General features: G+C 41.9%; 1 protein-coding gene across 1 annotated transcript in view; it reads left to right on the top strand.

The window, feature by feature from the left end:
• The window catches only part of DNAJC1 (DnaJ heat shock protein family (Hsp40) member C1), a 193,285-nt gene that overhangs the window by 163,906 nt on the left and 14,955 nt on the right, over positions 1-14,424 (top strand). The window contains exon 9 of the mRNA XM_074943406.1: positions 6,344-6,463. Coding sequence (XP_074799507.1) covers positions 6,344-6,463 — 120 coding nt within the window. The remainder of the gene's footprint in view (positions 1-6,343; positions 6,464-14,424) is intronic.

Below are 14,424 nucleotides of genomic sequence, written 5' to 3'. Positions count from 1 at the left end.
AAAAAAGGGAAGAAGGAGGATCCTGGGAACTACAGGCCAGTCAGCCTCACCTCAGTCCCCGGAAAAATCATGGAGCAGGTCCTCAAAGAATCAATCCTGAAGCACTTAGATGAGAGGAAAGTGATCAGGAACAGTCAGCATGGATTCACCAAGGGAAGGTCATGCCTGACTAATCTAATCGCCTTCTATGATGAGATTACTGGTTCTGTGGATGAAGGGAAGGCAGTGGATGTATTGTTTCTTGACTTTAGCAAAGCTTTTGACACGGTCTCCCACAGTATTCTTGTCAGCAAGTTAAAGTAGTATGGGCTGGATGAATGCACTATAAGGTGGGTAGAAAGTTGGCTAGATTGTCAGGCTCAACAGGTAGTGATAAATGGCTCCATGTCTAGTTGGCAGCCGGTGTCAAGTGGAGTGCCCCAAGGGTCGCTCCTGGGGCCGGTTTTGTTCAGTATCTTCATAAATGATCTGGAGGATGGTGTGGATTGCACCCTCAGCAAATTTGCAGATGATACTAAACTAGGAGGAGAGGTAGATACGCTGGAGGGCAGGGATAGGTTACAGAGGGACCTAGACAAATTGGAGGATTGGGCCAAAAGAAATCTGATGAGGTTCAATAAGGATAAGTGCAGGGTCCTTCACTTAGGACGGAAGAACCCAATGCACCACTACAGACTAGGGACCGAATGGCTAGGCAGCAGTTCTGCGGAAAAGGACCTAGGGGTGACAGTGGACGAGAAGCTGGATATGAGTCAGCAGTGTGCCCTTGTTGCCAAGAAGGCCAATGGCATTTTGGGATGTATAAGTAGGGGCATAGCGAGCAGATCGAGGGACGTGATCGTTCCCCTCTATTCGACATTGGTGAGGCCTCATCTGGAGTACTGTGTCCAGTTTTGGGCCCCACACTACAAGAAGGATGTGGATAAATTGGAGAGAGTCCAGCGAAGGGCAACAAAAATGATTAGGGGTCTGGAACACATGACTTATGAGGAGAGGCTGAGGGAACTGGGATTGTTTAGTCTGCAGAAGAGAAGAATGAGGGGGGGATTTGATAGCTACTTTCAACTACCTGAGAGGTGGTTCCAGAGAGGATGGTTCTAGACTATTCTCAGTGGTAGAAGAGGACAGGACAAGGAGTAATGGTCTCAAGTTGCAGTGGGGGAGGTTTAGGTTGAATATTAGGAAAAACTTTTCCACCAAGAGGGTGGTGAAACACTGGAATGTGTTACCTAGGGAGGAGGTAGAATCTCCTTCCTTAGAAGTTTTTAAGGTCAGGCTTGACAAAGCCCTGGCTGGGATGATTTAATTGGGGATTGGTCCTGCTTTGAGCAGGGGGTTGGACTAGATGACCTCCTGAGGTCCCTTCCAACCCTGATATTCTATGATTCTATACATGACTGCAAGGTTCGAGGCAAGTGGTCTTCCACAGAAGTGATTCTCCATATCAGTCTTTTGGAGCTAAGTGCCATCAGGAACACCTGTGCACATTTTCTGCCTTTCATCAAGAACACCCACAGAAAGGTCCTGGTGGACAATATGACTGTATGTTTTATATAAATTACCAGAGGGGTGCCAGATCTCTCTCCCTCTGCACAGAAGCTCTCAAACTTTGTAATTGGTGCACCCATCACAATGTGCTCATCTCAGCTGTCTAACTACCAGGGATACAGAACGTGACAGCCAACAGCCTCAGTCGGTACTTTTCTCACAACCATGAATGGGAGCTGAACTCAGAGATGCTTTGAGACCTATTCGCTCTTTGGGGAACCTCGACTAGAGATCTCTTTGCTACTTACCAGAACAAGAAATGTCCTTGTTACTGCTCCAGGGCCAGCCTGGGGAATCATTCACTCAGAGATGCCCTCATCCTCCTGTGGGACAGAGATCTATTGTCTCTGTCCCATAGGAGGATGCCTTTCCCCCGTTTCCTCTTCTATCCAAGGTCCTGTTGAAAATTTGATGAGACAAAGTAAGAGTTATTCTCATCCTTCACCCCAACCTGCAGGTCCTCCACCTCCCAGATTTGGCTCCTTCTTGGTTCCAAGACTGAGTTAGAATGCTTTGAGAGGTGAAAGACGTGTTGCTGTACAGCCGAAAGTCTACCACTTGATGTACTTACCTACAAAAATAGAAATGATTCCAAGTTCGATGTCATTCTAAGCACACAGGCCCAACTTTGTCTTCCCTCCCTCTGATTTTTAGATTACATTTTAGACCACAAGAAGTCAGAACCCTCACTCAGCTCCCTTAAGGTACATCTTGCTGCTGTAACTTTCCAGTTACTAACCATCAGATAGACGGATACTTGGTGTTTGCTCAGTCACTGACGCATAGATTTCTTAAGGGCATTGGGAATCTCTTCCCGCATGTGAGACCATCTGCTCCAACCTGGGATCTTAACCTAGTTCTCAGTGCTTTGATTGGACCTCCTTTTGAACCCATGGCAACTTGCTCTCTCATAACACCTGTCTATGAAGACAGCATTTCTAATTGCCATCACCTCAGCTAGGCACATAGGAGAAGTAGCAGCCCTAATGGCACACCCAACATACACTGTCTTTTTTTAAAGACAAAGCAACTCTGAGGCCACATCCCAAGTTTCTCCCTAAAGTTGTTTCCACTTTCCATGGGAATCAACAGATCCATCTTCCCACTTTTTAAACAAAATCACATCGTGACAACAGGGAGGCGATTTTGCATATGCTAGATGTTAGAAAAGTACTAGCATTCTACTTGGACAGGACTAAGGACTTCAGGAAGTCCCCTAAACTTTTCCTTTCATTTGCAGAAAGTTCCAAAGGCTCCGCGATATCGGCTCAAAGATATCCAAATGGGTCTTGGGTTGTGTTAATTGCCGGCTACAAAAGTGCCATGTGAACGTCTGTTCTCACTTTCAAGAGACATAAACAAGAAGCAGGCAGCATTATCTCCTGCAAATGTAAACAAACTTGTTCGTCTTAGCGATTGGCTGAACAAGAAGTAGGACTGAGTGGACTTGTAGGCTCTAAAGTTTTACATTGTTTAGTTTTTGAGTGCAGTTATGAAACAACAAAAAAATCTACATTTGTAAGTTACACTTTCACGATAAAGAGCTTGCACTACAGTATGGAGGTGAATTGAAAAATACTAGTTCTTTTATCATTTTTACAGTGCAGATATTTGTAATAAAAATAATATAAAGTGAGCACTGTACACTTTTTATTCTGTGTTGTAATAGAAATTGATATATTTGAAATGTAGAAAAACATCCAAAAATATTTAATAAATTTAAATTGGTATTTGATTGTTTAACAGTGCCATTAATCGCAATAATTTTTTACTCGCGATTAATTTTTTTGAGTTAATCATGTGAGTTAACTGTGATTAATTGACAGCCCTAGTTCAAAGCTGAGGCCTATAGCTCTCCTTACTTTCATTTTGTATTCAGTATGGAGAGTTAATCCCAGAGCAGGGCTTTTCTGATGCAAAATCTGAATGCTTGTGTAGTCACAACAGCTGTCCCCTCACTATGTGGTATCTTCCATTACCTAACTGCAGAGATGAATTTTGGCCCAGTGTTTCAGTAATATTGGACACACATGGTTTTAAGTGACAAAGCAGTATGCTTATGCATTCATTTGAGACTCTCAGTTACAGCTGGCTCCAGATCAGAACAGGGAGAATACATTCACACTATGGCCACCCTCCTGGCTGCTTGTAGTAGTTGGATCATAGTAGGCGCTGTTGCATCTAAAGACACAATTATCTATTGCTGAGGAATTGCAAATTCACTAAAGCTCTTTACAGCGCTTGTGGTTAATAATGGATTCCTAAAAAGCTCGATCAAAGAATTTCAGACCTACCAATTTTATGTCCTTATTTTTATTTTATTTTTTTAAAATTGTATTGTATGTTACCATCTTATTGAAATATTTTTTTCATTCAGTACATTCAATATATTGGTATCATAGATGCACATAGAATTAGTAAGTTTGTTGTTTGTTTTTTAAAGATCCATATTGTTTTTTAAAGATCAGTAGACAGTAGGTTTTTATTAGAATTCCTATATGATGATGATAGCTAAGGAAAATATTTGTTTACTTTTGTAACATTTACACACAGGAATTAAAATATGCAGCACATCCAAGAATCAAATCTGACAAAAAATTGTTTTAAAGAATTTAAAACGTATCAGACAATTTGTTACCTCCTAAAATGTTTCTAGTAGTGCAGAAATATGAATTCGATTTTTGTGTGAAATTGTTTGGATATGCTTTGAGCATTGTGTTAAGATACATCTGTGCAGCTACTTTTGTGCTACAATTATTTACATTTGAAATCAATGTAAAACATAACTTTCATTTGTTACTGAAACAAATTGCATTTACTAATGCTTACATTCAGTGTGTGCAGTTCTATACTACTTATGAAAAACTTATTCATAAAAATTCTCTACTTAGCCTCTTTTATTTTAAAAATAAATAAATATTGCTGGAATTATATTTTCAAAACTAGAATATTTATAGGTACCCAATAACTTCACTTCTCTGAACCTCAAAGTTATGGAAATATGTAAATAAAGAGGTTTTAATTCAGAACATGTGGGCTTTTATTTTGTACAATAAATAAAATGTAAGGTTACTGTGTGATGATGAGACCTGGTTTGTATTTAGCATGTTCTCCACAAATCACGAGTATACACTACATATATAATAAAGTGGGTATGCATGTGCTATATCTCACACACATTACTCTGTGTGTGTGTTACATTTAAACTATGATAGATAATGAATTTATGCTTGTATTAAAAACTATATAAATATGAATATTTGAGGCTTTTAGCATTTGATGAACAAAGAATTACGTGGCTACAAAATAGAACAATTGATAAAATCCTCCCCACTATTGGCTATTATTTACTCTCTCTTAAGTGGCAGGTTGTATTTATGCCAATTTATCTGCTTCAGGGAACAGTCTTGATAGCAGAACAAAGTGAATAAAAGTAGTTTGCTTTGCAAATGAATGCAAATGGTAGAGCCTTTCGGGAAGCCCTTTAACAGGGGCAACGCACTTTGATTATGAGTGAAGCTGCCATTTGGACATGGTGAAAAGAGCACGCTTGAACCATTGATTGGGGGAGACAGTAAAAAGTCAGGAAGGGCCCGTTAAGCTTGCAGTGCGGCAGGCGGATGTCAGTGTGGTTAGAGCACAGTGGGAGAATGACAGGCAGGATTAGTGTCAGGGAGAAGCTTTGCTGTAGCTGTGGAGATGGTCCCTGGGGTCACTCACCTCTGACTGTTGTTCTGTGCTGATGGCTCTGTAATGCAAACTGCTTGATATATGTCTGTTCGTTATCAGAAATGGTGATTAGAAAAGGTATTTATCATAAAGGATTCTTTTTAAAAAAAACAGAAATGGTTAACTTCTTTTTACAAATGCTTAGTTCAATTGTCGCTACTTTTACTAGTGTGGAAGGCTGGTACAGAGCCTTATGTTCTTGGAGAGGCAATTTAACATACAAAGATTTAATAGTTAATGTTTTACCATATCTGAGGAACCAATGTTTTTCACTTTTTACTCAGTTTTATATGGTTGTCATAAAGGAGGAAATTGTGTACAATTTGCAGCATGCTGTTACAGTAGAACATGGTTTTATATTTTGGTTATTGGGCCTTGTTGCTCTTTGAAAACGTCCAGTTTCTTTCTGTTTTCTTCATGTGTGCAGGGCACAGAAGCCACAGGATTTGGGTGCTTTAAAAAAAAAAAAAAAAATTCTCAGTGGAACGTAAAATTGTCAGATTTCACTCCTGTATTGTGCCAAAATGTTAAAATATAATACATTATGGGTGATTTAACAACTGACTGAATTGGGCATGCTATTTTAAGATACAGATTTTTAAATAACATTTAGGATTATTTTCAGTATTTTTTTTAATTGAGGACTTTTTAAAGATTTCTCTTCCTTTATATATCATTCAGTTATATGTAAGAGGATTTTATATATTATCTAAAATGTCGATATCTTAGACTGTGGTTTAATCTTTAAGTAGTAAAATTGTTTTGCTTTTTGCTTTTTTTCATAGTGACCTAAGTTAACTGTGTGTACTGCACTAATGTACATTTTGTATATTAAATATTTTAATGGTTCAAGTTCCTTCACTGATGGTTGTTTTTATGTACTGTTCTCTATAACAGAGTGGAAGAAACAGAGCATTCAACTAACAAGCTTTGGAAACCATATTAAATTACACTGTTATAACATCCATTATTTGATTAATTTATGTGATGTTTTTGTTCAGTATTTTATCCAACTCCATTTTTTTCATTTTCCCAGCATAATACATGTTTTACAAATGTTTTGCAGGCACCTGAATGGACAGAAGAGGACCTTAGCCAGCTGACAAGAAGTATGGTTAAGTTCCCAGGGGGGACCCCAGGTCGATGGGAAAAGATTGCTCACGAATTGGGTCGATCAGTGGCAGATGTGAGTTCACTCAGATTTGCTTTGTGTGGAGAGTGACAAACCAGAACAAGACAGGCAGTGTAGAAGGCAGACGTAGATGGGGACCAACATTGTCTTTTGAGCGAGGCTGCAATCCTTTTAGGACCTGGAAGTGAACCATTAACTAACTAACTAACTAAGAAGCAGATGTCAGCAGTCCCTTGCTCCACAATTAACAGCTGTAACTGATCAGCTGTATGGGGGATTCTGGTGCTTAGAGACCTGAGCTACTGTAACCTGATAACAGAAAAACAATGCCAGTTTTAGTGTTCATAGTAACCCCTTTTAACTGCTAAAGGACATTTGTGAGACTTGGTTAAAGTTTACAGTTCTGTTTAAGCCAGGTTTAAAAACAAAAGTATGAATCAGCTAATAGCATTTAGACAAGGGGTTTCCATTAATTAAACTGGAATATTTCTACAAAATGATAAAACAGTTGGTCTGAGATTGATACTATTGCAGTTCCTATTTCCAAGACTATAATATGGTTAACGATGGTATTGTGTAAAATAATATCTTTATTCAAATACATATTTTATAGTGGTCTGCCATATATATACTAAAAAACTGTACTTAAGGATTTAAAGTGTTATCCTGAACACTCTTGAGTGGTCTATAAAAAGATTTTTTCATTTTCAGCAACATAGAATCATAGAATATCAGGGTTGGAAGGGACCCCAGAAGGTCATCTAGTCCAACCCCCTGCTCGAAGCAGGACCAATTCCCAGTTAAATCATCCCAGCCAGGGCTTTGTCAAGCCTGACCTTAAAAACCTCTAAGGAAGGAGATTCTACCACCTCCCTAGGTAACGCATTCCAGTGTTTCACCACCCTCTTAGTGAAAAAGTTTTTCCTAATATCCAATCTAAACCTCCCCCATTGCAACTTGAGACCATTACTCCTCGTTCTGTCATCTGCTACCATTGAGAACAGTCTAGAGCCATCCTCTTTGGAACCCCCTTTCAGGTAGTTGAAAGCAGCTATCAAATCCCCCCTCATTCTTCTCTTCTGCAGACTAAACAATCCCAGCTCCCTCAGCCTCTCTTCATAAGTCATGTGCTCTAGACCCCTAATCATTTTTGTTGCCCTTCGCTGGACTCTCTCCAATTTCTCCACATCCTTCTTGTAGTGTGGGGCCCAAAACTGGACACAGTACTCCAGATGAGGCCTCACCAGTGTCGAATAGAGGGGAACGATCACATCCCTCGATCTGCTCGCTATGCCCCTACTTATACATCCCAAAATGCCATTGGCCTTCTTGGCAACAAGGGCACACTGTTGACTCATATCCAGCTTCTCGTCCACTGTCACCCCTAGGTCCTTTTCCGCAGAACTGCTGCCTAGCCATTCGGTCCCTAGTCTGTAGCGGTGCATTGGATTCTTCCATCCTAAGTGCAGGACCCTGCACTTATCCTTATTGAACCTCATCAGATTTCTTTTGGCGCAATCCTCCAATTTGTCTAGGTCCTTCTGTATCCTGTCCCTCCCCTCCAGCGTATCTACCACTCCTCCCAGTTTAGTATCATCTGCAAATTTGCTGAGAGTGCAATCCACACCATCCTCCAGATCATTTATGAAGATATTGAACAAAACCGGCCCCAGGACCGACCCCTGGGGCACTCCACTTGACACCGGCTGCCAACTAGACATGGAGCCATTTATCACTACCCGTTGAGCCCGACAATCTAGCCAGCTTTCTACCCACCTTATAGTGCATTCATCTAGCCCATACTTCCTTAACTTACTGACAAGAATACTGTGGGAGACCGTGTCAAAAGCTTTGCTAAAGTCAAGAAACAATACATCCACTGCTTTCCCTTCATCCACAGAACCAGTAATCTCATCATAAAAGGCGATTAGATTAGTCAGGCATGACCTTCCCTTGGTGAATCCATGCTGACTGTTCCTGATCACTTTCCTCTCATGTAAGTGCTTCAGGATTGATTCTTTGAGGACCTGCTCCATGATTTTTCCAGGGACTGAGGTGAGGCTGACTGGCCTGTAGTTCCCAGGATCCTCCTTCTTCCCTTTTTTAAAGATTGGCACTACATTAGCCTTTTTCCAGTCGTCCGGGACTTCCCCCGTTCGCCACGAGTTTTCAAAGATAATGGCCAAGGGCTCTGCAATCACAGCCACCAATTCCTTCAGCACTCTCGGATGTAACTCGTCCGGCCCCATGGACTTGTGCACGTCCAGCTTTTCTAAATAGTCCCTAACCACCTCTATCTCCACAGAGGGCTGGCCATCTCTTCCCCATTCTGTGATGCCCAGCGCAGCAGTCTGGGAGCTGACCTTGTTAGTGAAAACAGAGGCAAAAAAAGCATTGAGTACATTAGCTTTTTCCACATCCTCTGTCACTAGGTTGCCTCCCTCATTCAGTAAGGGGCCCACACTTTCCTTGGCTTTCTTCTTGTTGCCAACATACCTGAAGAAACCCTTCTTGTTACTCTTGACATCTCTTGCTAGCTGCAGCTCCAGGTGCGATTTGGCCCTCCTTATATCTTTCCTACATGCCCGATCACTTGTACATTCTTTACAGTGTCTGCAGAGGACCATTCAAAAGTCCTTTAAGTTGATCTTATTCCAAAGAGTCCGGCAGGGGTTAAAGAGAATAAGATTTAAATGTTTAATTCTGTTGATGCACATTTTGGAGCTTGATGTTCTGTATTTAGTAATAAAAACCTAGCAAAGATACTTTTTTTTGAAAACCAAACCTTCATTTACTCAAATAGTTATAAATTTTCCTATAGGTTACAATGGGTTGTCTGCAAGCCAGTTTATAAATTGTTTTTACTTTTTCTCTGGAAACAAACACAGAAAGGTGTGTTTATCCCTATTGTGATGTCATTAAGAAATTAAATTAACCTATATTGTATCCAGGCAAGCTGTAGGGATCTTGATGTGCATATGACTACGCAATTCATAACACAGTATACTGAAGATAGTGAAATATGTTGTGTCCTATTTAGAGATAGGAATGTCTCTCACTTAATAGTACTGGCCAGGGAGGGCCTCATTAGAAGACACTTTATTTTACTCAGCAGTTGTAAGCAATATATTTTATTGTAAGTAGCTTGACAGTGTACTTCGTGTGAAAAATAAATCTTTAAACACAGACTTGCAAAAAAATGGTTAACAAAATCTGCCTGAGACAGACCATTGTCATTATTATTATTATTATTTATATTACTGTAGTGCCTGGGAGCACTAGTCATGGACCCCATTCTGGTAGGCACTGTACAGACAGAGAATAAAAAGACCAAGACATTTAGAATCTGTCTTTGAATATCTAGTGGGTCCATCACTAAAGTCTCTGGGCACTAACAAATTACATGATGCAAAAACCTGTCCTAAAAGATTACATTCTACACCCTTCATCTGTTGTCGTGTCTCTCTCTCTCTCTCTCTCTCTCTCTCTCTCTCTCTCTCTCTCTCTCTCTCTCTCTCTCTCTCTGGTATGTATGTATGTATGTAAAAATGTTTTTATAGAGAGCCTTTCACACATGAGATCCCAAAATGTTGCCTCTACATGCCTAGTATTGGGGGAGAGAGAGAAGACTGCTGCTCAGACTCCTCAGGGAGAGAGAGAGAAACTGAACCACTGTGTCCTCTGTCCCCTGAGCTATCTGGTGAGAGATGCAAAAGATATATCCCGTAAGCACTGAGCTGGCAAGGAAAAAGGAATCATAAGAGATTTTTTACAAGAGGAGTCAGGATCTGGAAATATACCTGCTATAGCATTGATTTCTTGTGGTCTGTATGTAATGGTGGCTTCTGCTGGAGCTAGCCACCCATGATTACAGAATGAGTCACACCTGGAAGAGATCAGGATGATTGCCCTATAAAGAGCAGCAGGAGGCTGCAGAGAAGGGGGGAAGCTCAGGAAATTGTAGTGTGCGTGAAGGGCTCCTGCAGGGAAGACCACAAGACCAAGGGAGATGTGACAGAGCCGGAGCCTAGGGAGGCTCCTGTTGGGAAACCCAGATGGAGTTTGGGCCTACAAATTGGGGGCCTAGAGGCCTGTGCCAGAAAGCGAAGTTCCAGCTAGGATGAGCTGAGAGGATGAGCTGAGAGGATGGGCTGTGAAAACAGACTGGGACAGAAGAGTTCCAGCTGTGAGAGAAGACACCAGAACTAAGTATGGACTGTTGTGCGGTGATGGACTTTATTTTGGAACTTTGAGGATTAAGAGGAGTTCGTTATTAAACCAGCCCCAGACAGAAGGAGATGTTATGCACATGAAAGCCTGTATGCAGTTCTAAAGGGGCCTGCAAATAGGGACTAAAAGGGCAGGGTTCCTGCAAAGTGAGCCTGGCCAGAACTTGGGGGGGAAGGGGGTGTCAGTAAACAGGCACCCCAATATGTAGCCCCAGCAATAAAGTAATTTATATAGGCCTTGTCTATACTAGGCTTTAATCTGAACACTTCCCGCTAATGCTGGTGCAGCTCCACTTTTGTACACCAGGCACCAGCAATCACGATTATATCTACCACTGTATTGCATAGACCTGCACTGAGCAGGTTTCAATGAAATGGTGCTTAAAAGGACAGCAATTGCCTGGAGCCCTGTGTACATTAGCTCCCCCACCGTTGATGCTTTGGTGTTAGAAACTGGAGTTAGGAACTACCATAAACATAGATATTAGGTTATCCCTTGTCAAAAGTGACATGGAATCTTTATTTACAGCCTAGTCTAGCATTATCCAGGCCAGAGGGTCACTGGCTTTCTCTCATCTAAGGAATGAACCAGAACTCTTACATGTGGTCTTCAAAGCAAAAAATAATAGTGTGCAATGTTCCCTCTAATTGTTTACATCCATGTGCGGAATTAATTTTATGTGCATCAATATGGAAGTGATGTATGGCGGGGGTGAGGCCAAAGGATTCGGGATGGGGACTCAGGGCTGGGGCAGAGGGTTGCGGGGGGTGGGGGTTCAGGCCGGGGATGAGGAGCTCTGAGCTGGGGCAGGGGATGGGGGTGAGGGGTCTGGAGTGTGGAATGGGGGAGGGGTTCAAGGTGTGAGATGGGGCTCAGGGCTGGGGCAGAGGATTGGGATGCGCAGGGGGTGAGGGCTCTGGGGTGGGGCCAGGCATGCGGGGTTTGGGGTGCCCCAGGGCTGCAGTGAGGAGAGCGGACTCCCCCCAGCCCTCTCTCTCTGCAGCAGCCCAGGGCTGGAACCATGGTGCCTTTCCCCTGCCGCAGCTGGGGCCGGGGGAAAGGCGCCTCTTCTCGGTCGCGTAGCTTAGAGGGAACGTTTTGTGGGCTTTTTCTTCTTTATAATATATCCAGAGAGCCTGAGATTTTTACAATAATTCTTGCTTACTTTTTGCCTAGAAGTATCAGGAGTCTTGTTTTCTCTCTTTCTGCAGAGAATTCTTTGTAGGACTTGTAAACTACTGTATTTGCATCTTTGAGGATTGCTTCCAAGTGTTTGTCAGGAGCTTGGCTAAATAGGTATTAACAAAAATAGTGTTGTTTTTTTTAAATAATCCAACTAGAAATCTTCCCTCTTTTCAACTGCTCAAGTTTCAGTGTTTTATGATGTCATCATCCTGCTGGCTCTTTTTAATCAACAAAAGGTTCTTTAGCAAAAACAGTAGAAAAAACATAGTATTTGCAATGTTAAAGAAGAAAACCCAAAACTGCTGAGCCTTGTGCATAAAATAGAAGCAAAAAAAGAGCACCAGCAGATTTTTTTTCTTCCCACTCTGTAGGTCATCTTATATTCCTTTGTGGTGGTGAGATTTGCAATACCAAACTGTTCTGAGATCCTCATTTCCACTGCAATTCTTAAGCAGAATGAAGTGATTTAAGGAGAGTGTTTCTGGCTTTTCTCAACATGTCAGATCCTTAATGTTGTTTTAACCGTAGTCTCTTTGTGGTTTCAAGTGTTTGTTTTTTGTATGTTGGCTTTTGTTTGTGTGTGCATGGGGGAGGGAGTTAATAATTCTCATCCTGACACAATATATCATATAATATGCTTTTGACCAGTCTTAAATATTTTTTTAATTTTTTAAAAAATAATTGGGCTTTTGGCCTTTATTTCTTAGAATAAAACTGCCTGAAAAGTTTGCTTTTATTAAAAAAACAAAAACAAAAAACAAAAACCTGCTTAGAAGTATCAGAAATGCAGTGTACTCTTCCTTGGTTCTGCTACACAACATCTTTGATACCTGAGCATTGTGAGCATAATATGTCTTGTGAGCTCTCTTAGTTTGCAGTGAGATGAAGGCATCACTGTTCAGTGTCTTGGCCAAACAGTGGCTAGAGGGAGTTCAGGGGAAGGGAGCTCATACCTTGCTGCTTATCAGGGTAAGGGAGGATAATCCTAAATGGTTCAGCCACTTGAAATCTGTGCTGTCAAAGAGGTGGTGTAATAGCAGTTGAGTTAAGTTCCTTCTTAGCAGCCCGTGGTGCTATGCCTCAGTTTTCTCATCTTAGGATAGCTGTTTGAGTCTCAGCAACGCCTCCCCTCCTGGTTCTGGGGTCTGGTTCCACAAAACCTCAGAAAAATATCTCCAGTAGTCCTAGCTGAGACTCTCCCATCCTGAGCCTTTCCCTCAGGCTTGGTTTCCCTTTGGGCTCATGGGAATGTCTTGTATTGGCTACTGTCTTTAAGCTTTCCCCTAAAGTTTGGTGCAACCATTTTTCATTCTTCCATGGGGCATTTCTACAGCCTTTTTTCCAGCTCCAACCGCCACAGCTGCTGCACCTTCCATAGCTTCCTCTCTGAAAAGACTTGCAAGCAGCCTCTGCTCCATTCAAGTTCTCTCATTCCGGGCCTTCGACCTGGCCATTGAGAAGAACCCCTTTCTCTGACCCTGTTCTTTCACTGTATGGAACTGCTGCTTCTTTCACAGTCTGCACAGATTTCACCTGATCTGCTGATCACATGACCCTTCCTGGTCATGTGCTCTGGTCAGGTACTTCATCTAGGGATTCCCAGTCCTACCTGGGAGCTACATTACCCAGAATTCTATCTTTTAAAGGGCCTGGGGTTTCATAAAAAGCATGCTGAGCTCAACCAGCAAGCGCCCTATTACAGAGGGTGTCTTCAGCCCTAGTTTCAAACCTGAGCTTTCTCCTTCAGCACTCTAAGGGACAGGAATGTAAGCAGGTGGGTTTTCCATCCTGCTGTAAACAGAATATACACACACTTCAAACATCCCCTTTCCTGTGGTTTGGCTTTACTGATGACTCAGATAACAATAACAGACTGAGTTTTATATCCTATGTGCAGGTCTGTGTTGCAAAGTTAGGTTGGCTTAACTACATTGCTTAGGGCTGTGAAATATTTTGTGCCCTGTGCGGTGTAATTAAGCTGACCTAAGCCATGCTGTAGATACCACTTAGTCAACAGAAGAATTCTTCCATTGACCTCGCTACTGGCTCTTGGAGAGGTGGATTTACTACAGCAGCAGAAGAACCCCTTCCTTTGCTATAGTAAATGTCTACACTGCAGCTGTGCTGCTATTGTGTTTCTAGTGGAGACATACCCTAAACTTTCTTACCAAACGTGGCTTTTCTTAGGGTCTCCTGGCCAGGTATCATTTGCTTCTTCCTCTACTTCCTTCTGCCTCTCAGATGCATATCCTGGTGGGAGTGAAGATCCAGCTGCCACTATGACTTAATAGGGTTTATATTTTTATGCAGGGTTTAAGCACACAACATCATATGACTCATCAGAGGAGTCCTGTGTCCCCATGCAGACTCTACAATCCTGCTACAGACTATTACCCTGTTATGAGGGGGAAAGACTGCTTTCTGAAAGGGGCAAACACTTCAAACCCTGCAGCATAGTCGAGAGCAAAGAATACGTGACAATGAGGGGAAGCCAGTGAGAGGTTGGGGACAACTCTATTCTCCCCCCAAAAAAGGCTTGGGGTGGATGGAGGAAGGTTTATAGATACTGACAAATATAGAAACAAATTCCTTATTTGTTG

The sequence above is a fragment of the Natator depressus genome, chromosome 2 (genome assembly GCF_965152275.1).
Source record: "Natator depressus isolate rNatDep1 chromosome 2, rNatDep2.hap1, whole genome shotgun sequence".
NCBI classification, from domain to species: domain Eukaryota; kingdom Metazoa; phylum Chordata; order Testudines; family Cheloniidae; genus Natator; species Natator depressus.
The sequence above is the reverse complement of the archived record's forward strand: the minus strand, read 5'-3'. Positions and strand labels throughout refer to the sequence as shown.